General features: G+C 47.3%; 1 protein-coding gene across 1 annotated transcript in view; it reads left to right on the top strand.

The window, feature by feature from the left end:
- Nucleotides 1-27,268, top strand: part of LOC144509742 (chromodomain-helicase-DNA-binding protein 5-like) — an 80,012-nt gene that overhangs the window by 35,903 nt on the left and 16,841 nt on the right. Inside the window, 17 exon segments of the mRNA XM_078238522.1 lie at nucleotides 1,242-1,415; nucleotides 1,516-1,657; nucleotides 3,228-3,359; nucleotides 4,665-4,782; nucleotides 7,170-7,294; nucleotides 8,661-8,889; nucleotides 12,315-12,484; nucleotides 14,230-14,404; nucleotides 15,914-16,000; nucleotides 16,103-16,191; nucleotides 18,572-18,705; nucleotides 19,524-19,668; nucleotides 22,150-22,315; nucleotides 25,831-25,907; nucleotides 26,731-26,752; nucleotides 26,755-26,808; nucleotides 26,811-26,867. Of these exon segments, the coding sequence (XP_078094648.1) occupies nucleotides 1,242-1,415; nucleotides 1,516-1,657; nucleotides 3,228-3,359; nucleotides 4,665-4,782; nucleotides 7,170-7,294; nucleotides 8,661-8,889; nucleotides 12,315-12,484; nucleotides 14,230-14,404; nucleotides 15,914-16,000; nucleotides 16,103-16,191; nucleotides 18,572-18,705; nucleotides 19,524-19,668; nucleotides 22,150-22,315; nucleotides 25,831-25,907; nucleotides 26,731-26,752; nucleotides 26,755-26,808; nucleotides 26,811-26,867 (2,096 nt within the window).

Here is a 27,268-nt window from a genome sequence, read left to right on the forward strand (position 1 = left end):
AGTGGTAGATTGTGTAAATGCAGAGATGGACAAGCGTGTCGCAATGGCAGAGTTGATTGAATGAGGTTTTTAGCCTCTGTTATAGATTGAGGTAAGAAGCCTCACAACACCAGGTTAAAGTCCGACAGGTATATTACGCCAGCATCTCCACATCATAGATTGAGGTAAACAGATGAGCTCGTGGATACTTTTTGCATCTTCAGGATAATTTTCTGCCACAGTGTCCCCTGGAGCCAGGAGAGGGTAGGTCATAACAGACTCGGTAAACAGCCTAAACTATAATGGGGAGGGGGGTGGGGGAGTGGCTGTAATGGTGAGGAAGGGATAGAAATGTATGTGATTGAGAGAGGAGAAACAGGGTTGTAATGGAGGATGAGAGATACAGGGTTGGGGTGGCAAAAGGGGATTGTAATGAATTGAACATCTGTTACACATGCAGCCTGCACGGAAAGGAAAGTCAGGCGTGGTGTATGTGGGTACTTGGTTCATGCTTGCTTTCCACCTCTACCAAGTTTCAGTTTGATCTCCATTGTTACACTCAGACAATTGTGATGCCCCTTATACCTTAGCCAAGAGACAGATCCCTCCATAGTGCCCTTTCCATTCCTTATTTATTATTGTCACGAGTAGGCTTGCATTAACACTGCAATGAAGATACTGTGAAAATCCCCTAGCTGCCACACACTCCGGTGTCTGTTCGGATACACTGAGGGAGAATTTAACATGGCCAATCCACTCTACCCAACACGTCTTTCAGACTGTGGCAGGAAACTGGAGCACCCAGAGCAAATCCACACAGACACGGGGAGAACGTGCAGACGTCGCACAGACAGTGACCCAAGCCGGGAATCGAACCCGAGTCTCTGGCGCTGTGAAGCAGCAGTGCTAACCACGTGGCCACCGTGCCGATTTGGATTGCAAACTCACTGCATTGGAGATTTGCCTACTGTCTTGCAGTCTGGGATGCTGCATTGGAGCCATGTTGCACCACAGCACTGCTGCCCCAGGAGGGCAGAGTTTGGAGAGGGTCTGGAATGCAGGTGGTGTGGACAGGGTCGGAAACAGAGCGTGAGTGCCTGGTTCTCCAGGTAACCCTGCCTTTGACAAACAGGGAGTTTGACTTGTCCAGTTGAGGAGCTGGTTTGAGAAGGGGCTAAGATTGGATGGGTCTTCAGCAGACTGAGTTCCAGCACCGGGAGCGTGAGGTGACAGCACCAGTGACTGTTCCTATTTTACTGCAGCAACCTGGAGGGTTTCTTGGAGGAGTTTGCAGACATCTCAAAGGAGGACCAGATCAAGAAGCTTCATGATCTCCTGGGCCCACATATGTTGAGGCGCCTCAAGGCTGACGTCTTTAAGAACATGCCTTCAAAGACAGAGTTGATAGTTCGTGTGGAACTTAGCTCTATGCAGAAGTAAGTTGGGAAAACCAAATAGCGAATCTGCATCTGGGTGCCGACAATTCACCCTTCCTTGTGTTCTGCTTCTTATATTTGTGTGTGTGTGTCCTTGCAGGAAATATTACAAGTTCATCTTGACCAAGAATTTTGAGGCACTAAATTCGAAAGGCGGTGGGAATCAGGTGTCACTGTTGAACATCATGATGGATCTGAAGAAATGTTGTAACCATCCATATTTATTTCCAGTGGCTGCAGTGGTAAGTGTCGAGGGGGCAGAAAACGGGGCTCCAAGGGGGCTGGGAGAGTTGTGCATACGCCCTCGCTCAAGATAAAAGCAAAATACTGTGGATGCTGGAACCTGAAATAAAAACAGAAAATGCTGGAAATCTCAGCAGGTCTGACGGCATCTGTGGAGAGAGAATAGAGCCAACGCTTTGAGTCTGGATAACCCTTCGCCAGAGCTAGGGTTAGGGCTCTGATGAAGGGTCACCCAGATTCAAAACGTTGGCTCTATTCTCTCTCCACAGAGGCTGTCAGACCTGCTGAGATTTTCCAGCAATTTGTCTTTGTCCCCTAGCTTAATGTCACTTTGCTTCAATTCATGTGTGGATTCAAGCCTGTCCTCAGAGACCTGCACAAAATTACATCAGATTTACAGCATAGAAACTGGTCTTTTCATTCATGCTGGTGTTTGGGCAGTAAATTAACCGCCTCTGGCCTCTGCCATTCCCTCCTATTCCAATGTTTGTTTGGCTTCCCCCTCAAGTGCATCAATGCCATTGGAAGTTGTGATTGATTGTGGTTAAAGAACACGCTTGTGCAGTGGCTGGAGCGTTTACATCCCAGCGACCTGGGTTTGCATCCAGCACTGACTGACTGACAGAAGGAAAATCTGTTCCCTCTATCAGGATCACAGTGTGATGCCCGGGATGTTCCCAGTCTCGAGCAGAACAACCTGGCAGTCTAATGGGGTGTTGTACAATGCAGTTTGCATTAAGGTGTTGTGTGGTACTGGTAGTGGAGTAGTTACCTGCTCCTGGACTAATGAACCAGATAGCGTGAGCTCAAATCTCACCAGGGCAGTTTGAGGATTTGAAATCATTTCTTAAAAAAAACCCGGTAATATTAATCTGCTATCAGTAAAAGTGACCATGAAGCTGTTTAAAGGAACCCAAATGATTCACTTAATGGGATGGAAACCTGCTTTCTGCTCTGGGTTTATGTGAACCAGTCCCAACAGGCCACTCAGTTGTATTAGCACCTGATGTTTCAGGAAGGTGTTGCTGCCGCTCTTGGGAGATGAATAGTGGTCTTGTCAGTGACATCCGCATCCTGAGGATTGTCAACAGTCTGATGGCTACCAATAAACTTAAAGTTAAAGTTTATTTATTAGTCACAAGTAGGCTTACATTCACACTGCAATGAAGTTGCTATGAAAATCCCCTAGTCACCACATTCCGTTGCCTGTTCAGCTAAACTGAGGGAGAAGTTAGCATGGGCAATGCACCTAACCTGCACATCATTTGAACTGTGGGAGAAAACTGGAGCACCCGGAGGAAACCCACGCAGACACGGGGAGAATGTGCAAACTCCACACAGATAGTGACCCAAGCTGGGAATCGAACCCGGGTCCCTGGCACTGTGAGGCAGCAGTGCTAACCACTGTGCCACCGTGCTGCCCCAAACTTCCCCGAGGAATTGGTGCTGCTTGGAGAGCAGTAGAGGGCCCTACCCCTGTAGTCTGTGTGCAGATGAGCAGTTGTGGGATCTGACTGTGCACCTTGACACCTGTGTTAATATTGAGTGCTGCCTTGCTGGCGTTGACAGGAAGCTCCAGTATTACCGAATGGATCGTACGATGGGAACTCGCTGGTGAAGTCCTCCGGGAAACTGATCCTCCTGCAGAAGATGCTGAAGAAATTGCACAGCCAAGGCCACAGAGTGTTGATCTTCTCTCAGGTAACCTGGGTGGTAGTGAGGGGGGTTGGGGGGGGGGGGGTAGCTCTTGTAAAGTAGGAAACACAGCAGCCAAATTATACACAGCAAGATCCCACAAACCGCGATGGCGTAATGAGCAATTAATATGTTTTGTGATGTTGCTCGAGGAATAATTATTGGCCAGCTCGCTGGAGAGAACATCCCTGCTGTTCTTTGAATTGGTGCCTGGAGATCTTTTATGTCCACCTGCAAGGGCAGAGGGGGAATCTCGGTTTAACACTTCATCTGATAGGTGGCACCTTTGACGGTGCAACACTCCCTCAGCACTGCACTGGGACAATTAGTCTCAATTTTTGTGCTGGAGTCCTGGAGTGGGCTTTGAACCCACAATATTTATTCTGACTCGGAGGTGCTACCAATGAATCAAGTCTGACGCCAGCTGATGCACTGAATGGGATCCCTTTCTACCTCCCCTCTGCCAACCCCACCTCAAATTTACCCACAGGAACTCTACCAAGCACCGCAGTCATCTTTATCCCAAAGGGCGAACAAGACCAGACACTCCACCCTCCATCCATCCTCCATCCCCCCTCCCCATTCCCAAGCAGCTAGTAAATCTGTTTGGCTGTTAAACAGATTGACTCTGCTACTGAGGCAGTACTGGCTGGAGGTGGAGAAGTGGAATGAGCCTCTGTGGTCCTTGATGAGGGAGGGGAAATTCAGCCAGAGCCTTGCTCCCTGCCCAGTGAACCCTCCTGGAAATGTGAGGATTAACCATGGGTGTTTTGACACAGGCAGTCAGCCTTCTGAGTTCTGCCTAATGTGTCAGTTTGTAGCAGTCCTGTTCAAGTCTCACTCCAGAGCCATGTAATCCAGGCTGCCTCGCTTGAGTGCCGTATGGAGGGAATGCTGCACTGCCGGAGGCGTCACCTTTCGAATCAGACTTTAAGTCAAGGACCTGCCTTGCTGTCTCAGGTCTAATGGCACTATTGGAAGGAGAGCAGGGACGTTCTTGGTTCCCCCAACCAGCATTTAATCTTCAACCAGTGGCCCAGAAAGTGTTGATTGATCTTTTATCTCATTGCTGTGCACAGAGAGGTTTTCCCAATGCTACAACAGTGATTACAATCCAAAAGAATTCATTACTTCAGAGGGAGAGGGTGCAGTCATGGAGGCATTTGAGTGAGAAAGAAAATGTAAATCTTGAGGAGGTGCGAGACTGGGAGCCAAAGTGACCAGCGGGCAGGATAGGGAGACTGGGATCTGGTGCGAATTAGGATTGAGGATTCCCCTGCTGTGGGTAAAAGTGCTGTTTGTGACTGACAGATGACTAAAATGCTGGATCTGCTGGAGGACTTCCTGGAGTACGATGGATACAAGTATGAGCGGATAGACGGAAGCATCACTGGCAATCAGCGACAGGAGGCCATTGACCGGTTTAACGGTGAGAGGGTTTTCCGTGCTTTCTTGTGGATGTTAGAAAAGCAATAACATTCCTTTCACTCAGTGACCTTGTCGAGTACTTTGTGACTACGGAGTCCCCAGGTCTGATGAAATAAGGAACTTCCTTCCAACTACAGCAGAATACACCCAAAACTAATTGGGGGGATGGAAAGTTGTCAAGGTCACTGAGGAGATTCCAAAGGGATTTGTTAAGATAGCAAGAACGAGAAGCTTGAAGTTTGTGAAGGGATGAGAAACTAAGGGCTCTTTACATTTAAAACAAAGAAGGTGAAGAGGAGATCTGCTAGAGATGAGCAGAGGGGGAAAAAAATATTTTTATTGTGGGTACTGAGGGGATGAACTTAAAATAATCGCCAAAGGAATGGTGTGAAAGCTTGGGAGTAGTTTTATAATGCAGTCTGGTTATGAATTGGAATCACCATCAATGAGAAAAGGGGATAACTACTTGTAAAAAATATCTTTAAAAAAGGGTAAGGGGAAAGGATCATGAATGTGATTCAAAAGGGTAACTTGTGTCAGAGGGCCAGTATAGGCAGGCTGGGCCAAGTGGCCTGCTTCTGTGCCATCTAGAATTCTACATGATTGTGTTCGGACAACTCAGCACCACACAGTCGCTTATCAGATGGGCATTTGACTTGTGGTGGGTGATCTGTTATCGTTGATGCAGTGTATGTAGAGGGACGGGAGTAGACTATCTAGCTCTTTGAGTCCTGTTCTGCCAGTCAATGAGATCATGGCTAAATTGTAACCTAGCTCTATCCATCTACTTGGGCTCCATATATCTTAATACCTTTGCCTAGCAAAAAATCTATTGAAGGGAGATTTAAAATGATCAGTTGTGTTCGTATCTGCTTTTAGTCTGAGTTCCACATTTCCTAACACCCTTCGTGTGAATAACCATTTCTTAACTTCATTCCTGGGAGTTTCGGAAACTCCCTTTGCCCTGTATTCCCATGACTTGCCCTTTTTGAGGTATGTGTTGGATTCACTGAGGAGATGTGAAAGCACCATGTTTGGTTTTGAATTTTCTCTTTTCCTCTCTGTCCGCAACTCTCTTGAATTTCCCTCCTGGTAGCACTGGACCCCCATTGCCGGGAGAATGGAGTGACGCGGCAGCACTCGCCCTGCCCTGCCCTTGGTCAGGTCATGGGGCCCAACTCCGAAGCTTGCTGCTTGTGGGAAATGATGGACAGGGGATCGACCAGCTGATTGAGCCAGTACCCCACCATCAAGGTGCGAGCTCCATCATGATTAGATACCACTCACTGCACCCCCACCAAAGCCCCCAAACCCTTTACTCCCCACCAGCAGTGTCAACCACCTGGGAATGACAAGAAACCAAATAAAATCCAAGGCCAGCCAATGATAAGATCTGGAAAAGCCCTTTCTGACCCCCTTGAGGCAATTTGATCAAGTGGAGGAGGCGAATGGCATTCCATCTTCCTTTTGCGAGATAGTTTCTGCGCTGATGAAACTGGCTTACCATGTGAGCGGCAACTCTGTTATCCTCTGGATAAAGGGGAACAGTAGACTAGTTAATCTTGTCCTGTCCTGGCGTAACTAATACACTGGTCCCCTGGTCTTCGGCAACCTAGAACACTGAATAATTCCTCACTAGAAGGGCAATCAACCCCATTAACTATCTGATATACCTGTGTCAAATCATGTGACTAAAGTGAATAGAACCATCTTTTATTGGCCAGTCTGAGTAACTGAATCATTATCTTTGCTTTCTGAATGGTATAAAGGGTTCGGAGCCAAAGTGTGTTGGTGATGATGCGGAACAGATTGCAATGATTGAGTGATGGTGGAATAGGCTCAAAGGGCTGAAGGACCTATTTCTGTACCTATGTCCATTTCTGAGCCTCCATATCGTCCACCACTTGCTCAAGGTCTTGAAACAACCACAGCAAGGAAGTGACAGTGAGAAATCTAGTGGGTGAGATGGCAAAAGGTCATTGAGAAAAGTATAAAGAAAATAGAATTTGGGTGGCATGGTGGCACAGTGGTTAGCACTGCTGCCTCACAGCGCCAGGGACCCAGGTTCGATTCCCAGCTTGGATCACTGTGTATGGAGTTTGGACATTCTCCCTGTGTTTGCGTGGGTTTCCTCCTACAGTCCAAAGATGTGCGGGTTAGGTTGATTGACTATGCTAAATTGACCCTAGTGTTGGGATTAGCAGGGTAAATATGTGGGGTTACGGGGATAGGGTGGGATTGTGTTCGGTGCAGACTCATTGGGCTGAATGGCCCCTTTCCATACTGTAGGGATTCTGAAATGCTCCCTGGTTCTTGTGACTTTGCACACATTTGCAGGTTTAGTGAATGGATGCTCATCCATCTCTTTCTCTCTCTTGCTCCCCACAGCTCCTGGTGCCCAGCAATTCTGTTTCCTCCTGTCCACACGAGCTGGGGGACTGGGCATTAACCTGGCCACCGCAGACACTGTTGTAATCTATGATTCGGATTGGAACCCCCACAACGACATTCAGGTCAGAGCACACTTTACTTGAGTCTGCAGAGTAGGACTGTTCCAGAATTATTGGATTTTTTTTGTATCGTCCCTCTGTAGGATTTGACACTGTGTGGCATTGGGTTTTATGGCAGACATGGAGGTCAAGAGTTCAAATCCAGATCCAGAAGTTCTTGCAATACATGGGTCAATACCAGATAACCATGAAAACACGGCAGTAAAAATCCAACTTCAGGGAAGGGAACGTGCCATTCTTCCCAATCTGAACTACATGTGACTCCACTCTTAATTTGATTCTTGAACACTGCCAGTTGATTCTTAATATCCCTTGGAGCACAGCGCAACTAGTTGGAGCACAGTGCAACTCAGAACGGGCAATCAATGTGGTTTGACCAATAGCACTTGTACCTCCAAGAACAAATATTTTTATTAAGGTTATTTGATGTATCCTGGATCATTTGGAAGAGTGGGAATCAACAGGAGAGGCCGTGTGTGGGCTGGTGTGTGATTTAGTTTAAAACTTCAGAAATAAGAAGCTAGTATTTGTAGAAATGACAATGAAGCTGTTGAACTATGGTTAAAAACCCAACTGGTTCACCTGACGTCCTTTAGGGAAGGAAACTTGCTGTCCTTACCCAGTCTGGGCCTATCTGTGACTCCAGTACAAAACCAACATGATTGATCCTACGCTGCTTCTGCAGTGGTCCAACAAGCCATTCACCTGTATGGAAGCGTTACCATTGGTTCAAGAAGGTGGTCCCAGCACCACCACCTTCCCAGGGAAACTAAAGTAATCAATAAATGCCTAAAACCTGAATGTTCTTTAAAAAAAAACAAGTTGGTAGTTGGTCGCTGTGTGCTTTATCTGGCAGTATTAGGAGCTTATTTCCTGCATCTGGTGTCTCATCTCCTCAATCTGCCTGTACAGCGGAACTGCAAAACTGAGGCTAGGTGCTACTTAACAGGGAGGAGAAATCTCAGCATCAAATGTCTCTGCACTTCCTCCCTAATGTCCAGAGAAAGGATTCCAGGCTGTATGATCGACTTGGGATGCTGCTGGAAGCAAGAGATGGAAGGGATGGGGGAAGGGCAGTATTCAGTAGAGATTGGGAGGGATGAGGCCGTGTTCAGGGCAGTGGAGGTGAGGCAGTGTTCAGTGGAGGAGGTTGGGAATGTTCAGTAGAGGGGGTTAGGAGTGGGGCAGTGTTCAGTGGAGATTGGAAGGGGTGGAGTGGGGAAATGTTCACTGGAGGAGGTTGGGTGGGTGGGGGTGGGGCAGTGTTTGGTGGGGGTGGGGCCATGTTCGGTGAGGGGGTCAGTGGTGGGGTGCACCTGTTCAGTGGAGGAGTTCAAAAATCAAATTAAATCCAAACTTTGTCCTCCAGGCGTTTAGCAGAGCTCATCGTATCGGGCAGAATAAGAAGGTGATGATCTATCGCTTCGTGACCAGGGCATCGGTAGAAGAACGCATCACGCAAGTGGCCAAGAAGAAGATGATGTTGACTCACCTTGTGGTGCGGCCGGGCCTGGGTTCCAAGTCTGGCTCACTTTCCAAGCAGGAGTTGGATGATATCCTCAAGTTTGGCACAGAGGAGCTCTTTAAAGATGATGAAGGTGAGAAAGTGAAGGGTGGTGTGACAGAGTGGGCGCAGAGGCAAATATGATATAGGACCAGAGTGGGGTCGAAGGAGAAATTTCCCCTCCATTATTGAAACTTGACCCACTAATCATAATTGAGAATTACCCTGTGGTTCAGTACAGTAGGAACATGGCGGCGGCCATTCAACCTCTTGAGCCTGTCCCATCATTTAATGAGATCATGGCTGATCTGTATCTTCGCTCCATCCACCCATCTTGGTTCCATGTCCTTTTATGCCCTTGACTGGTAAAAATCTTCTAATCGCAGATCGTCAATACAAGCTCCAGTTTAATATGGAGCCTTACAGACTTGGAGGGTCACTCTCTCATGTGTGATGATTCAGTTGATGTCAAGTGTGGCAGTGCTAAGGTGTCTCAGTGCCTAGGTTAGGGATCAAGATCAGCTAGTGATCCCGCTACAGTGACCACAGGCGCAAAGTGTATATGGGGTTTGGGTTGACGAACCCACTAGCCCTCTGCACCAAGGCTGACGCACACAGAGCAGTCTATTGGGTGCGGTAGAGGATGACAATTAGCACTTGTGGATCTGTTATCCCGCCAGTGTCACCATTTTCAATAAGGGGAGGGGTGGGGAATAGCTTCAAAAAAAGAGAGAACTTCACTTCATCTGAGTTTGGGTCAGAACCCAGATTTCAGAGTGTAAAGACAGGAGATAGGAGGGAGATTACTGTGGGGGGAGTGGCGGGGTGTGGAGGAGGGGGGACTTAAATTCTGAAGAAATGCTAAGTCTGATTTGTTTTCATTGGGAATGAAAAACTTGAAGTCACTTTACGAACAAAAGAATTAAGAGCAGAAGTAGACCATTCGGCCCCTCAAGTCTGCTCTGCCACTGAGTAAGATCATGCATGGCTGAACTGATTGTCACCTCAACTCCACTTTCCTTCCCACGCTCTATACCCTTTGAATCTCTTGTCAATCTATCCAACTCGACCTTGAAAATATTCAATAACCGTGCCTCCACCTCTCTCTGGGTTCCACAGGCTCATGACCCTCCGGACAAAAAAACTCCTTATCTCCGACTTAAATGAGAGATCCCTTACTTTCTAAACTATGTCCTCTAGTCCTGACCCACCCTGTCAAATCCCCTCAGGGTCTTATGTTTCAGTAAGATCACTCTCATTCTTCTAAATTCACGTCCAAAATTTCCTCATAAGATTACCCCCTCGTCCCAGGAGTAAATAGAGTGAATCTTCTCTGAACTTCTAATGCAATTATGTCCTTAAATAATGAGACCAAAACTGTACACAGTACTCCAGATGTGGTCTCAGCAACGCTCTGCACAACTGTAGCAAAACATCCATATTTGTATATTTCATTCCCCTTGTAAGGGATGATAACATTCCCATTTGCCTTCCTTCCCATACCTGCATACTAACTTTTGTAATTTGTATACCAGGCCAACCAGGTCCCTCTGTACCACTGCAATTCCTCCCTACTTAAATAATAATCCGCTTTTCTATTCTTCCTGCCAAGCGGGCAAGTTCACATTTTCCCACATTATACACCATCTGTCAATTAGTTACCCACTCGCTTAACCTATCTCTGTCCCTTTACAGACCCTCATGTCCATTTCACAATGTGCTTTGTGTCATCAACAAATTTAGCAACCATACATTTGATCCTGTCACCCAAGTCAATAATATATATAGATTGTATATAGTTGATGCCCCAGGACTGATCACAGTGGCATTCCCCTTGTTACATCCTATCAACCCAAAAATGACCCATTTATGCCTGCTCAGTTTCCTGTTAGTGAACCAATCCTCTCTCCATGCTAATATGTTACCCCTACACCATGCACTCTGATTTTGTGTAGTAACTTTGATGTGGACCTTGTCAAAAGCCTTATGGAAATCTAAGTACAGCACATCCACAGGTTCCCCTTCGTCCACTTTGCTTATTACTTCCATAAAGAACTGCAATAAATTAGTCAAACACAATTTCCCTTTCACAAAACCACGTTGGCTCTGCCTGATTGCATTTAGATTTTCTAAGTGCCCTGCTATAACCTCAACGATTGATTCCAGCATTTTCCCTGTGACAGATGTCAAGCTAACTGGCTTATAGTTTCTCATGATTACAAAGGAAATAGACTAAACTGGTGTGGATAAACTGTTTGTTACGGTGTTAACCAGTGCACATGAGGGAAAGCCAGGGTAAAGTAATTTTTCAGCAGAGGGTGTTGACACAGACGTTACTACTGAGTTGAAGGGTGAATGGATATTCTTCTGGAGAGAGCAGGGTTGGTGTATGCTGAGGTAGGTTTGCCTTCTCAAGAGAGCAAGGCTTTTGGGACTAAATGGCCTTTTGTTCACTTTCTAAATTTAAAATAAATCTAATGAGGGATGAGAGTTACAGAAGGAGGGAGGATAAAAGCAGAAAAGCGTCTAAAAGGTTGTGGATGTTGGGGGACAGTGGAGTTTTTGGCACTGTGATCGATAGACTTTAGTTGGGTAAGGGTGTCGAGGGCTGCAGTGATTAGATGGAATTAAGGTAGTGTTCAGCAATGATATAACTGAATGGTGGAGCAGGTTTGAGGGGCTGAATGGCCTCCTGTTCCTACATTCCATTCTTCTAATCCTTGGAGAGAAATGTTACATAAAACCACATAGTATCATTGTAGCGAATCAGGCCATTCGCTCCAACAGGTTGATGCTGTACCTATCCTACTCCAATTCATCTAATGCATCAACATCTTTTTTTAGTAGATATTTTTATATGTATATTAATAGATATGTATTTTCTAGCTGTGTAAGAGATGTAAAGAGAGCATAATGTGGGTAAGTTTAAAAGTCTAGATTTTCCTGTAGGTTTTATTATAACACGGGTGGCACAGTGGTTAGCACTGCTGCCTCACAGCTCCAGGGACCTGGGTTCGATTCCCAGTTTGGGTCACTGTCTGTGCGGAGTTTTCATGTTCTCCCCGCGTCTGCGTGGGTTTCCTCCGGGTGCTCCAGTTTCCTCCCACAGTCCAAAGATGTGTGGGTTAGGTTGACTGACCGTGCTAAATTGACCCTTAGTGTCCTGGGATGCGTAGGTCAGAGGGATTAGCGGGGCAAATATGTGGGGTTACGGGGATAGGGCTTGGGTGGGACAGTTGTCGATGGAGACCCGATGGGCCGAATGGCCGCCTTCTGCGCTGTAGGGATTCTGTGATTTTCCATGAAATCAGAAACTCTGGACTTTGGAGTGCGAGAGAGAGAGGTGAAGAATTATGAAATGGGAGCGCAGTAGTGTGTGCTTCAGGAGGAGAGAAGGAATGAAAAAGATTATAAGTCCGTGACCAGCACCCCGATGGTTGGTCAGTTTACAGCCTGGTCGTTCTAAGGTGCTCAGCCCCAGGAGGACAAGGCGTGTTGATGGTTGTTTTTAACTTGCAGCTGAGAAGGAGGCTGAAGAAATGAGGATGATCCATTACGATGACCGGGCCATCTCCAAGCTGCTGGACCGAAACCAGAATGCGACAGATGACGCTGACATTCAAAACATGAACGAATATCTCAGCTCTTTCAAGGTCGCTCAGTATGTGGTGCGAGAGGAGGACGAGCAGGTGATGACCTTCCTTCGCCCATTAAAGCCCTCGAGAGCTCGGTGGGGTGAGACTGAGCAGCAGAGTTGGGGACGGAAGGAGGGGTTCATAAAGAAAATAGCGGCAGAGCAGGAGCAATCTAATAGGGAGAAAGATTACCAGAAGTAGCAGGGAATCTGAAACTTCCAGAATCAATCCCACTCTTAGCGAATCTGCCTTTTGTGAAACGCACCAGAGGGTTGGAGTTTGGAAGGGATAAAAGGAGAAGGGAATATGGGCTTACTTGGAGAGGAGGGATGGGTAGAATTGGTGGTAAAGGATGGGGTGATTTATAAATTACCCTCAGTTTCTAAATGTTGCGGCAATTAATGGATCTCAGAACGTCCCAAGTGGTTCAAGACCAGTGATTCTTTTGAGGTGTAGTCACCCTTGTAATGTACAGTAAGAGGTCTCACAACACTAGGTTAAAGTCCATCAGGTTTATTTAGTAGCACGAGCCTTGAGTGCTTTTTGGACATCCTCTCCACTTTGAGCTGGCAGTTTGCGGTGTCGGTGGTAGCCATGATGTGGAGATGCCGGCGTTGGACTGGGGTGGGCACAGTGAGAAGTCTCACAACACCAAGTTAAAGTCCAACAGGTTGCATTTGATACATTTGCATTTTTCCCCCTCCAACAAACCTGTTGGGACTTCAACCTGGTGTTGTGAGACTTCTTACTGTGCCCACCACCGGCCAACGCCAGCATCTCCACACTCTTGTAATGTAGGACATGTTATACAGCTTTAATTTAAACACCTTCCAAGCATTCTAGTTTAATGAGACAAACAAGGACAGTAATTTAACAATTCCTTTATTTAACACTTCTAGTACCAACTCAAACATACAATTGTAACTCATTAACTCTTTACTGAAATTTAACTAAACATCAACTTTAACTATTTAAGTGAAAATAGATACTACCGGGTTTAGGAAAACCTTGGCCAAGAAATATCCTCGGTGTAGAATCTATCTTCTTGTTCTCGGAAGCACCCTTCAGGGTACAAGTCTTATTGCAATGGTTGGTCTCCAAGTTATCGCTGGCAAACAAAGGCTCACATGTCTCTTTATCCACAATTCTCCATTCTCTTCTGGAAGATTCTCTGTCATCCAGCCAATGAATTGATCAGAAACCCCAATTGCATCATTCGATTAGGCCAATCAAATGCAGGCAGAATAGTGGCATTGGTCACCTCAGGCCTCCTCATACCTGGACCCCTTAAGTGCATCCTGTTTACATTCCAATGCCCAGATAAGGAACACTGGCTCCAAGGGTCTGTACGGAACTTATCCCTGCCAAGGACAAGCTGTTAAAATCTGATACCTTCTGTCTTTTGACAAATTCCAGGCCACTGGCCATAAGAAATCCCAGCATAGTGAAAAAACAACTTTAAAGCCACTATTGCCAATATTGTTGTTAAATTATTATTGCAGCCGTTCTTTCTCCGTCCACAGACACATTAACTTTGTACACAAGTGCTAAGATTTTTTACTTCGTTAACATCCAGAGAAAGAACCCCACCCCACCCCCCAAATGCCTTGTTTGTTTTCCCCTGATGTGCATCTCTGGGAAATGTCCCTTGCACCAGTGATGATTTAGGTTCTAGCTGCAGCCTGGAGCAGTGGGTATTTATATTGTAGGTTTCATTTTAAGTTCTTTGCTTTAAATTGACTCTCGCGAGTGGTTTTATTTGAAGGCAGCTGATCTGTTGATGGTTTTGAATTATTTAGGAGGAAGTTGAGAGGGAGATCATTAAACAGGAAGAGAACGTGGACCCTGATTATTGGGAGAAGCTTCTCCGCCACCATTACGAGCAGCAACAAGAGGATCTTGCCAGGAACCTCGGCAAAGGCAAACGCATTCGCAAACAAGTCAACTATAATGATGCCTCCCAAGAGGATCAAGGTATTCACCCACACAATAGAAATGGTGGAAAAATGGGCAGTGGGAAACAGAGGGCTTTGTGAGGTTCTTCTTTTCCGTCCTGTAGCCTGGTCAGTGAGTCTTATTATATCATGACTATTGAACCTAAAGACTCATGACATTTTATGGTGACCCCACTACCCTGGCAGGAACAGGATGAGGTTGGGTATGTAACATTCCTCCGGTGGGGATCCTTGAACCACAACCCCCCCCCTTGGCCTGTGTTCCATATCCCACTTTCCTTTGACGCTGTTGGGATTTGATTCCTTGGAACCTGAGCCCAAACTCATCCAGGCTCGTGGACATGTTCCAGTCGGGATATGCCAGGATATGGGCTCAGTTTGATTTCCCATCCAGTGTGCAATCCTGTGAAGTGCAGAGTCCCACCTGCCACCCTGACTGAATTCAGCCCATTTGGCAGTAGCTGCTTGCTGCCTGAACCGGGTCTGCTTGCTCAGCCACTGTCCTAATCGAGCAGCAGTGAGATCTGAGGACCTGAGATAAAAGAGCAAAACAAAATATATTCTGAAAACGAACCCAATATTGATCCACTCGCATGTAACAGGTTCAGAGGATGACAACTAGACTCGTACCTACTTAAAGGCCCATAGTTACCATGATAGGCTGAGAGAACCGAGTATTAATTCCAGAGTGGCAGAGACTCCAAGGGGAGTCGATTGAAAGTTGGTTACACAGACAATCATTGGCCTCTGGCAACAAGGGGGCCGAGTGTGACTCACCGCAGCTATTTGAATAAGAGGTTGGTATGGATCCTACGGCCAGTACCACAGGCTGGCCGGGCACTAGGCAATGTGTAGCTATGTTTCGGTGGCAGGCACGTTTGTCTCTAGATTCCAGCCGCACTCCAGAGACTTGAGCCCGTGATCCATGCTTATACTCCGATTGCGGTTCTGAGGGAGTGCTGTACGGTCTGAGGTGCTGTCTTTTGGACGGAATGTCAAATTGAGGTCCAGTTTTGTTTTCGGGTGGGTATGAAAGATCCCATGGCACTATTGTGAAGTAGAGTAGTGTGCTGACCAATATATATTTCTCAAACAACATCACTGAAACCGACACAGATTGTTGTTATCACACTGCTGTTTGTGGGATCTTGCTATGCGCATATTCCTACCTTCCAACCGTGACTTCAAAAAGTACTTAATTGACTGTAGAGCACTTTGGGGCACATCCTGAGGTCATGAAAAGTGCTATATAAATGCAAATTCATTCCTTCCTTTCATGGTCACTAGGTCAAAGTGGTATTTCCCAACATTTTTTTTAAACAAAACCCTGACTTTGCTTTGGGTTTTATTTTTATTTTATTTGATCCCAGGCGATGGTATAGCTCTGAGTGGGAGGTGCTGGGTACCCATGATGCTCAGTTGCATTGTGGTGGTATGGGGCAGGCTCAGTGCTCCAATTGGCCTTTGCCCCGTCCACCCTTTCTGCTTGTCCTTGTTCCTACTCGTCCTCCTGTTCTCTCTTTTCCAGAGTGGCAAGATGACCTATCGGACAATCAGTCTGAATACTCTGTGGGGTCAGAGGACGAGGATGAAGACTTTGAGGAGAAGCCTGAAGGTGAGGGCTTAGCCATGGCTCCCTTTCTAAGTTAGGGCTCTGTTGGAATTGTAAAGCCGTATTGGTGCAGAACTTTCAAATCTGAAATTTCTCCTTTTTCAGCTGGGAGACGGCAGTCACGGAGGCAACTTAAATCCGAAAGAGACAAGCCCCTCCCACCCTTACTGGCCCGAGTTGGTGGGAACATTGAGGTAAAAACATCTTCCTTAAATTTTTTCCTCTGTAACATTTTGATTGTTAAAAACTCCCAGACGACAGCAGAAGGTTAGATACTGAGCACAACTCCCTCTACACTGTCCCCATCAAACACTCCCAGGGCAGGTACAGCACGGGGTTAGATACAGAGTAAAGCTCCCTCTACACTGTCCCCATCAAAGACTCCCAGGACAGGTACAGCACGGGGTTAGATACAGAGTAAAGCTCCCTCTACACTGTCCCATCAGACACTCCCAGGACAGGTACAGTACGGGTTAGATACAGAGTAAAGCTCCCTCTACACTGTCCCCCATCAAAGACTCCCAGGACAGGTACAGCACGGGGTTAGATACAGAGTAAAACTCCCTCTACACTGTCCCCATCAAACACTCCCAGGACAGGTACAGCACGGGGTTAGATACAGAGTAATTCTCTGCTTTTATGTCCCATCAAGTACCCATCAGAACTGTTGCTAAGCCTTTATGTTTATTTTTAGTTGGAGAAGATTATCAAGTGGCGTGAGCAAAGGGTGGTAAATAGAGGTGAGGTGCGGAATAGTCCTGATCTAATTGAATGGAGGAACAGGATTGAGGGCCTGAATGGCCTCCTCCTGTTCCTTGCTTCTCTATCACTGAATGTGCTCTCAGGTCGTGCCCACATTTCTGAAGCAATAGGATTGGCTCTTGGTGTTTGCTCTGGGGATCGATTGGCTGTTAGCAGTCCAGGGAGAGAAGGGGAACATCTCTCAGCCATTTCAGACAGGAGCAGGGAGATGTTCTCAGTCACATTAAACCTATTATCCCAGCGTGGGATGAAGAACAAGGCACTCTTCCTGCCAAGGTGGCTGCTCAGATAGACACTGGACATCTGATGTAGATCTTTCCCGTACTATCGACAGACGAGATGGAAAAGGCTTCGTTAAAATACATGTGAGGAATCAATCAGTCAGTCAGCCCAGGGATAGTATGGAGAGTCACTCAGCTGGACTAGAAACCAAGAGATTGTGAATTTGTTAAATGTCTTTATTGAAAGCTGCTGGGTTGTCGTTTAAAAACCCAGCTGGTTCATTAATGTCCTTTAGGGAAGGAAACTTGCCATTCACTCCCCCACTTGACCTGTTCTGACCTCCAAGTATCTCCAGTTCGGCAGCACATTCTTGTACAGCCTGGGGGAATGGGTAATAATAAATCCTGCCACGCTCACACCCCGAGATTCCCAGCTTTCCACCTTGCAACATGCATGTGTCGCTTTGGAAGAATCTGGAGTGATGGGGAAGGTTGGTATTTATCTGGAGGTTTCCTGACCGAATCAAGATGGGTGATTGGGGTGGGAGCAAGGGCTAGTCTAGAAAATCAGAAAATTAATGCTCGTTCAAAGAGCAGCTTGGCCCATCACACTCATGGTGACCATAGCAAGACCATTAGGATGTAGGAACAGAAGTAGGTCATTCGGCCCATCGAGTCTGCTCCACCATTCAATGAGATTATGGCTGATCTGATGTCATAATCCTCAACTCCGCTTTCCCGCCTCATCCCCATAACCCTTGATTATTTACTGATTAAAAACCTATCGCGGCCTTGAATATAGTTAACGACCCAGCCTCTACAGCCCTCTGCAGTAAAGAATGGGAGTGATTGACTGCCCTCTGAGAGAAGAAATTCCTGCTTATCTCTGCCTTAAACAGATGACCCTTACTCTGAGATTATGCCATCTGGTCCTGCACACTCCCACAAGGGGAAACAACCTCTCAGTATCGACCCCCTCAAGCCCCCTGAGAATCTTATATGTCTCAACAAAGTTGCCTCATTCTTCTAAACTCCAATGAGTACAGTCCCAACCTACTCCACCTCTTCTCCTTTGTGGCTATGCCTCCAGCTGAGTAGGCACCAAGTTCTGGAACTCCTTCCCTAAACCCCTCCACCTCGCTATCTCATGTTCCTCCTTCAACACACTCTTGTCGATCTATCTCTTTGACCCAGCTTCTGGCCACGTTCTCTAATATCCCCTCATCTGGCTCAGTTGTAAACTGTGTTTGGTAATGCTCCTACGAAGTCTCAGGGAAGTCTTTATGATATTAAAGACACTATATAAATACAAGTCGTTGTTGTTGTATCTACGGGGAAAAATCCTTTTGCCTGCTTAACAACGGAAAACCCGGAAATGAAGCGGATTGTCGGATTTGAAGGAGTTCCAGCTTGGCAATGTTACTGGGATGGGAGAGGCCGGTGAAGTAGGTTTAACATGTCACTAATTCGAGGGTGAGTGATGTGGGCGGGACGAGGGGGACGTTTGGGGCACTGGGCAGGACTGAGAATGAATGAGGATTCCTGTGACTCCGTTCCCTGCTTGATGAAGATTAATTCTGCCCGTGTTCAGGTTCTCGGATTCAACGCTCGCCAACGCAAAGCCTTTGTCAACGCCATCATGCGCTGGGGGATGCCACCCCAGGATGCTTTCAATTCTCACTGGCTTGTCCGCGATCTCCGGGGAAAGAGTGAGAAGGAGTTCAGGTACGTCGGAAATCAACAAATACATTCCTGGGTTCCTGCCAATTTTAGTCCCCTCCTGCCCTTAACTCTCTATCTTTTCCTGTCCGTCTGCAGATGAGATCCCCAGGCAGTCCCTGGGTGGTGTGGCAGGGGGTGAGGATGATGGGGGTTTGCGGGGATGGGTGGGTGAGGGGGTGTGTGGAGGGTATATGGGGGTTGATGAGTGGGTGAATTTGCGGGTGAGGATGATGGGGGGTTGTGGGGATGGGTGGGTGAGGGGGTGTGTGGAGGGTATATGGGGGTTGATGGGTGGGTGAATTTGCGGGTGAGGATGATGGGGGGTTGTGGGGATGGGTGGGTGAGGGGGTGTGTGGAGGGTATATGGGGGTTGATGGGTGGGCGAATTTGGGGGTGAGGGTGATGGGGTTTGTGGGGATGGGCTAGCAAGGGAGCTTGTGGTGGGTGCATTGGGGGTTGGTTTGGTGGGTGAGGGTGGTAGGCGAGGGGTTTTGTGGGGGTGGTGGGTTATTGAATTGGGTGGGGGACTGGCATGGTGATGGGTGTGGTTAGATGGTGGAAGGCTGCTGGGGGGAGGGGGTTCGGAGGGGATTTAGCAGGCAAACCTGAAACACATTCTGTGGTGCGTTTAATATCCACCCCATGGTCTTTTCCACAAGTACACATTGTCCTCCCAGGGAAGATTGTGAAGTTACAAAACCTTTCATTGCGCGTCTCCCCTTTGGATTTGAGGAAATGATTTGGTTTTAAATGTTTTTTCTAGACCATCATGTCAATGTGTATTCACCGCTCTTCTCTCTCTCCCCCCCACACCCCCCCAGGGCCTATGTGTCTCTCTTCATGCGGCACCTGTGTGAACCGGGCGCTGACGGATCTGAGACTTTTGCGGATGGTGTCCCTCGGGAAGGGTTGTCCCGGCAACATGTGCTGACCAGGATAGGCGTGATGTCACTGGTCCGAAAGAAGGTGGGTGGCAGGAATTGCTGACTCACCGCCGAGGGGCCTCGGGAAGTTTTTCCTGTGTGGAAGGCGCTATATAAATGCGAGTTGTATTTGACTTCTCCTGTCATAGAATCCCTACAGTGCAGAAGGAAGCCATTCGGCCCATCAGGTCTTCACTGATGGGGGGGGCATGGTAGCACAGCGGTTAGCATTGCTGCCTCACAGCGCCAGGGACCCGGGTTCGATTCCCAGTTTGGGTCACTGTCTGTGTGCAGTTTGCAGTTCCTTCCTGTGTCTGCGTGGGTTTCCTCCGGATGCTCCGGTTTCCTCCCACAGTCTGAAAGATGTGCTGGTTAGGGTGCATTGACCCGAACACGTGCCGGAGTGTGGCGACTAGGGGGATTTCACAGTAACTTCGTTGCAGTGTTAATGTAAACCTTACTTGTGACTCATAAATAAACCAACTCTTTGACAGAGTATCTTGCCTAGGCCCCTTCCCCCACCTTATCCCTGTAACCTCGTACGTTTACTGTGGCCAATCCATCTAACCTGCACATCTTAGTCCCTCTGATACTCTGTCCAGCTTTAGTTCTTGCAGGTAGAGAGTGAGCATTCATAATGACTATAGTGAGGGTGGGTAGGTATTGCATCATGGAAACTATCCTCCGAGTACCCCTCCGAGTACCCGTCCAAATCCCCCACCATGCTGACTTTGGGTGGGGTGGGGATTAGCATTGGCACGGGGAGGGGGTAGGGTAGAGGGGGTTGCCACACAGCTGGAATCAAACTCTTGGAAGGGAGAAAGAGTTTCTTGGTGCTGATCCAAGCAGCGATGCTGTGAGGCAGGACTGTGCGATCCACTCTCCTGCTCCCTGTTTGAGCTTTGGTTTCTTATTTGCTCTTTTGTCCAGTTGAATTTTGAGAGAATGGAGATTTGGGAAGGGCTGTTACGGTGGCCCAGTGGTTAGCACAGCTGCCTCACAGTGCCAGGGACCCCAGGTTCAATTCCCGGCTTTGGGCCCCCCCACCCCCACCCCACCACCACCTCAAGACACCCCAGAGTGTTTTATAATGGAGTCAGTGTTGTAATGGAGATTGAAATTACGGCATAGCAAGATCCCGTAAGCAGCAGTAAGACACTATTTGCGAAAGACACGCGACCCAATAATCTACTTGAGTGTGGGATATATATCGGCCAAGACACTTGTTGTTGTGCAGTGTGTGTCGTGGGATTTTGTACATCTAGAGGGAATGTCTAATAGTTGCAGCCCATGAAGGTGAAACACTTGGATCTCTGCCGAGTCGTGATGTGTCTTTCGCAACAGTAAAATGCTGTAGATGTCGGGATGAAAAACTGGAGGCGCTCAGCAAGTGCTTGATGTTTCCAGCATTTCCTGTGCAATTTTAAGCCTGTCTTTGGGTTGAAGACTGTGACTGAGCCCAGCAGCAGCAGCGGTTTGCTGAGCAGCACTGCCACCTGGTGGGCAATTTAAATAGCACCAAGATAAGGCACAAAGGTTAGCAGCACTTACACTTATGACAATGGGTACTAATTCAATAGCTGCTTTCTTGATGGAGATGTGTAAGTTTATAAACCTTTTCTATTAAAATACAGACCAAATTGATAAACAGAGGCAGGTTACTGGCGTCACTTTGCCAGAAGGCTGTGTGCTGCTTATGTTTTTGCTTTGGTGAATTTTGTGCTCATAATGTGAAGAATCAGTCATAGACTCCCCACGGTGCAGAAGGAGGCTATTTGGCCCATCGAGTCTGCACCAATTCTCAGAGCTTCCTGCCCTATCTCCCTAACCTCCGGCCTATCCCCATGACCCTGAAGAAGGGGCTTGGAGCTCCGAAAGCTTGTGTGGCATTTGCTACCAAATAAACCTGTTGGACTTTAACCTGGTGTTGTTAAACTTCTTACATTTTACTGTGGCCAATCCACCTAACCTGCACATCTTTGGAGTGTGGGAGGAAACCCCCCAGACATGGGGAGAATGTGCAAACTCCACACAGACAGTGACCCGAGGCCAGAATTGAACCCAGGTCCCACTGTGCCACCCTGTCGGGTTTGTTCTATTCCTGGCAATGCCAGCTTTAAACACTTCCACATCAGGTGCTGTACAGGTTGGGGACACCGTTGAGTTCCCTCTACACCTTCCCTTTGAAGGTTTGCATAAAGCTCCTTCTACACTGTCCAACCTCAGAATACTGCCTGTTAACTTGTGACAGTTTCTGGGTGCGATTTATCAGGCTTTTGTTTTGGATGCTCAAGCTGACAGGTGACCATTTTCCCCAACTCGTTTCACAATGATTAGAAATTGCGGGAGACACTTTCACTTCCTGAATCGGGGCTGAATTTGATCCTCGGACCCAAAGTTGAAAGGTCAGAATTTGACCCTCGACCCCACTGCTCAGTCCTGTTTTGTATCTTGTTTTTTCTTCTGGTTCTGTTTTCTCCTCATCATTAAAATTTTGCTTTTTTAAAAAAAAAACAATCTCAAGGTGCAGGAGTTTGAATACATCAATGGAAGATACAGTACGCCGGAGATGGTGCCTGACCCCATGGAGAACAAGAAGCCCACAGACAGTGTCTCGTCTGATCCCAGTACCCCAGTTCCAGCCAGTCCTGCCTGCCCCCTGCCCAGTACACCAGCCCCCAGCTCCACAGGTACGTCCAGCTCTCCAGATTCCAAAGGCCCATTGTCTGTCTCACAAGCAGCTGTGACCGTCTTAAATAGTGGAACAGTCTCGCAGGGCTGAATGGCCTCTCCTGCTCCTGAAATTGTTTACGGTAAGTGTTTGGTGTGTTGGGTTGGGGTGCAGGATGGACAGCGAGGGTACACACCCCCCACCCCTCCAGGTGACTCCAGGGTCATAGGATTTAAATAAACTCCCTCATCCATGTTTGGTTCTACTTTCTCTTCTTTTCTCTCTTTTCCTCTCTTCCTTTCCTCTTTCTCTCTCTCTGTCTGTATTTCCACCTCCTGCTCTCCATCTCCTATCTCTGGTCCATTTGGATAGGCAGTCGGGCAGTGCTGCACGAGGAGTGCCGGCCTGGATTATGCGCTCAGTTTCTGGAGTGGGGTTTGAACTTATGACCTCCAAGTCAGAGAAATTTGATTTATTATTGTCGCATATATTAGTATACAGTGCAAAGTATTGTTTATTGCGTGCAATACAGACGATGCATACCATTCATAGAGAAGGAAATGAGAGGGTGCAGAATGTAGTGTTAGTCATAACTAGGGTGTAGAGAAAGATCAACTCAATTTGAGGTAGGTCCATAACAAAAGTCTGATGGCAGCAGGTGAGGCAGCTGCCCGCTGAGCTAGGGCTGAAACCCCTCTAATGTGATCAAGGTTTCCACTGACAGCAGGGTGTGGGACCCAAAGCAGTAAGGAGACAGAAGAGACGGAGGAGGAAATTAAGGAGAGCACATTTAATAGTAAAGGCAGTGTCAGTAATCCTAGTACGAGACAGGTCAGGCAAGGGAAGTCTAGATTAAACTGCATTTGTTTCAATACAAGACGCCTGATGGGCAAGACAGATGAACTCAGGGCATGGATGGGTACATGGGACTGGGATATTATAGCAATTGCTGAAACAAGGCTAAGGGAAGGACAGGACTGGCAGCTCAATGCTCCAGGGTACAGATACTATGGGAAAGATAGAACAAGGAGGTAAGAGAGGAGGGGGAGTTGTGTTTTTGATTAGGGAGAACATCATGGCAGTACTGAGGGGATATTTCCGAGGGTTCGGCCACTGAGTCTACATGGATAGAACTGAGAAATAAGAAGGGAGAGATCACTTTGATAGGATCGTATAGTCAGCGGGAAATTAAGGAGCAAATATGTAAGGAGATTTCAGATAGCTCCAAAAAACATAGGATGGTAATAGGGGATTTTAACTTTCCCAACATTGACTGGGACAGCCATAGTATCAGAGGCTTGGATGGAGAGAAATTAGTTGAGTGTATTCAGGAGGAATTTCTCATTCAGTATGTGGATGGCCCGACTAGAGAGGGGGAAAAACTTGACCTCCTCTTGGGAAACAAGGAAGGGCAGGTGACAGAAGTGTTAGTGAGGGATCACTTTGGGACCAGTGACCATAATTCCATTAGTTTTAAGATAGCTATGGCGAATGATAGGTCTGGCCCAAAAGTTAAAATTCTAAATTGGGGCAAGGCCAATTTTGATGGTATTAGACCGGAACAGGCAGCACAGTGGCTACACTGCTGCCTCACCACTGACTATTTGGAGGCCTGTAGTACAATCCTATCAAAGTGATCTCTCCCTTCTTATTTCTCAGTTCTACCCATATAGACTGAGTGGGCGAACCCTCAGAAATATCCCTTCTCAATACTGCCGGGTTCGATTCCCGGCTTGGATCACTGTCTGTACGGAGTCTGCACGTTCTCTCCGTGTCTGTGTGGGTTTCCTCCGGGTGTTCTGGTTTCCTCCCACAGTCCGAAAGATGTGCTGGTTAGGGTGTATTGGCCATACTAAATTCTCCCTCAGTGTACCCGAACAGGCGCCGGTGTGTGGCGACTAGGGGATTTTCACAGTAACTTCATTGCAGTGTTACTGTAAGCCTATTTGTGACAACAAATAAACGTTAAAACATTAACTTTCAAAAATTGATTACGGGAGTCAGTTGGCAAACAAAGGGATGGCTAGTAAGTGGGAAGCTTTCAAAAGTGTGTTAACCAGGGTTCAGGGTAAGCACATTCCTTTGAGAGTGAAGGGCAAGGCTGGTAGAAGTAGGGAACCCTGGATGACTTGAGATATTAAGTCCCTGGTCAAGAAGAAGGAGGCATATGACGTGCGTAGCCAGCTGGGATCACGTGGATCCATTGAGAAGTATAGGGGGTGTTGGAGTAGAGTTGAGAAAGAAAGGCATTCGGCATGCTTGGTTTCATTGGTCAGAACATTGAGTACAGGAATTGGGACGACATATTGAAGTTGTACAAGACATTAGTAAGGCCACACTTGGAATACGGTGTACAGTTCTGGTCACCCTATTATAGAAAGGATATTATTAAACTAGAAAAAGAGGGTATAGGTTTAAGGTGAGAGGGGAGAGATACAAAAGGGTCCAGAGGGGCAATTTGTTCACGCAGGGTGGTGAGTGTCTGGAACGAGCTGCCAGAGGTGGTAGTAGAGACGGGTACAATTTTGTCTTTCAAAATGCATTTAGTCAGTTACATGGGTAAGATGGATATAGAGGGATATGGGCCAAATGCGGGCAATTGGAACTGACTTGATGGTTAAAAACTGGGCGGCATGGACAAGTTGGGCCAAAGGGCCTATTTCCATGCTGTAAACCTCTATGACTCTAGCAAGAACCTGGGAGAGCTCAAGAAGCTGAATTGAAGTCCAACTTGGGTATTGTTTGGGTGCCACTCTATAGGAAGGATGTGAACGCAATGGAGAGAGAGGTTTACAAGAACAGTTCCAGGGATGAGAAACTTCAGTTATGAGGATGGATCGGAGAGGTTGGGGCTGTCCTCCTTGGAGAGGAGATGGCGAAGAGGAGGTTTGATAGAGATGTTGAAAATCATGTGGGCTCGATAAAGTAGAAAGGGAGAAACTGTTGCTGCTTGTAAAAGGATCAAGAACGAGAGGGCACAGATTTAAAGTGATTTGCAAAAGAAGCAAATGTGATGTGAGAGAAAACATTTTCTCACGAGTGTTTGGGATCTGGAATGCACGGCCTTGAAGTGAGGTGGAGGCAGGTTCAATCGAGGAATTCAAGGACATCAGATGATTATTTGAATAGAAACAAGGTGCAGGGATACAGGGAATAGGCAGCAGGAGAATGGCATTAAGTCATGACGTTCGTTTAGAGAGCCAGTACAGACACGATGGGCTGAGCGGTGGCCTCCTGCATCATAACAATTGTGTGATTGATAGATTCTGTGGGTGAGGGTGTGGGTGGGGAGGTGCTGTGAGCCTGAAATGCCGCAGCGCCATCCATCTTGGAGGAGTGGAGAGTAATCTCATGCAAGTCACTGGGAAACATGACCCAGGTCAGTTGAAATTGCATTGTCTTTGTCACTGTATCACCTGGATCGTTCCAGTGAGGGCAGGTGAGGTGGGGTGGGGGAGTCGGGATGCATTGCTGGATTGGTCCCGTTGTGTTGGAGACTAAGGGGTTCTCTGATGAAATTCTCTTCTGTTTCAGAGAAGGATGGCAGCCGTGTGGAGACGATGGACGATAAAGAGAGAGACAAAGAAGAGAAAAGGCAGCTGGAGAATGAGGCAAGTTTAATAACTGAGAGAATTCCGACCTGAAATCTGTGGCAGTGTTTGTACATCAGAACTTGGCAGTCAAAGGCTGTTCCAATGTCCCAGCCAATTCAGAAACGGGATCTTTAACTTTTATTCCACAATATAATAGAGCACAAAGCCACTTATTGGCTTTCACAGGAGTTCAACACATCACTGAGAGTTATTATTTCCAATACTCACACATACACAATGATAATGATTCACTCTGGCTGTGTGAAAATTCACATGTTTCTGCATCATCTCATTCAATTTACTGCAATAACTCCAGTTTACTTAGCCGCTCCGTCACAACCAGTCCCTGTCATTCCGCTAGCTACCCGCACCGCACGGAACAACTGCACTCCCACTTGCACACTCCTCAACAGAACGCAGCCTCTTCATAGCTTCAACGCTCTGGAAGAATTCCTCTTTTAATTTAAGCTGCCCTTTGCCCAGGAACATATCTAATAGGCTAAAGCCAGGAGTTGCTATTTAAACATTAGCCGTCTGCTTACGGGGGGGGGGGGGGGGGGGGGGGGGCTGAACTGTCGAGAGCCCCCGAGATCGGAATGCCAGTCTGCACGGGGACTATCGCTCCAGCTGCTGTGGTACTGTGGTGAATAACGGCTGCTAGGGCCGTATTCCTGAGAGTAACAGGAGTCCGTACACCCCAGAGAGCCGGTGCCGATTGAGCCTGTACCCTGAGAGAGTGAGCGCTTTGAGGAGAGGGAGGGAGACCGCCCCCCCCCCCCAAGCCTGTTGGTGGTTATGTTTGGACAAACACTGACTTCTTTCCCGATGTTTGTTCCCCCAGATTCCCGGTGGTGGGAAGTTGCTCCCGCCAGTGAGAAGACTCAAGAAATGGAGATGAAGAATCAGGTGAGCGAGGCGGGAACGGAGAGAAAAGAGGAGAGGAAGAACAGGAGCAGAGCGCCCCTTCTCAACCCAAAGGTATGGATAATATGTGTATAACAGTGAGGATCTGTCTGGTCACTGGTCCAGCACCTTGACTAGGGCCTTAACCCACTGCACACGTCCTGTCTGTGCCCAGGATCCTCCAGACACCATGAGGGGGTAGAGACAGTAGAAACAGTAATCTGGGGGAACAGGACTGTCCCAAATTGGATGTAAATAGAACTAGGTTAGGGAGTTAATGCAGTGAATGGAGAAATAAGAGAGGATTTGCATTTATGTAGCACCTTTTGTGAGTTTAAAGTTTATTTATTAGTCACAAGTAGGCTTACATTAACACTGCAATGAAGTTGCTCTGAAAGTCCCCTGGTCAGGCATCTGTTAGGGTTTTAAAAGCGGCATCTCGGCCTTTTGGCTAAGATGCAAATGAGATCAAGTCT

Source organism: Mustelus asterias, chromosome 22 (assembly GCF_964213995.1).
Source record: "Mustelus asterias chromosome 22, sMusAst1.hap1.1, whole genome shotgun sequence".
Taxonomy (NCBI): Eukaryota; Metazoa; Chordata; class Chondrichthyes; order Carcharhiniformes; family Triakidae; genus Mustelus; species Mustelus asterias.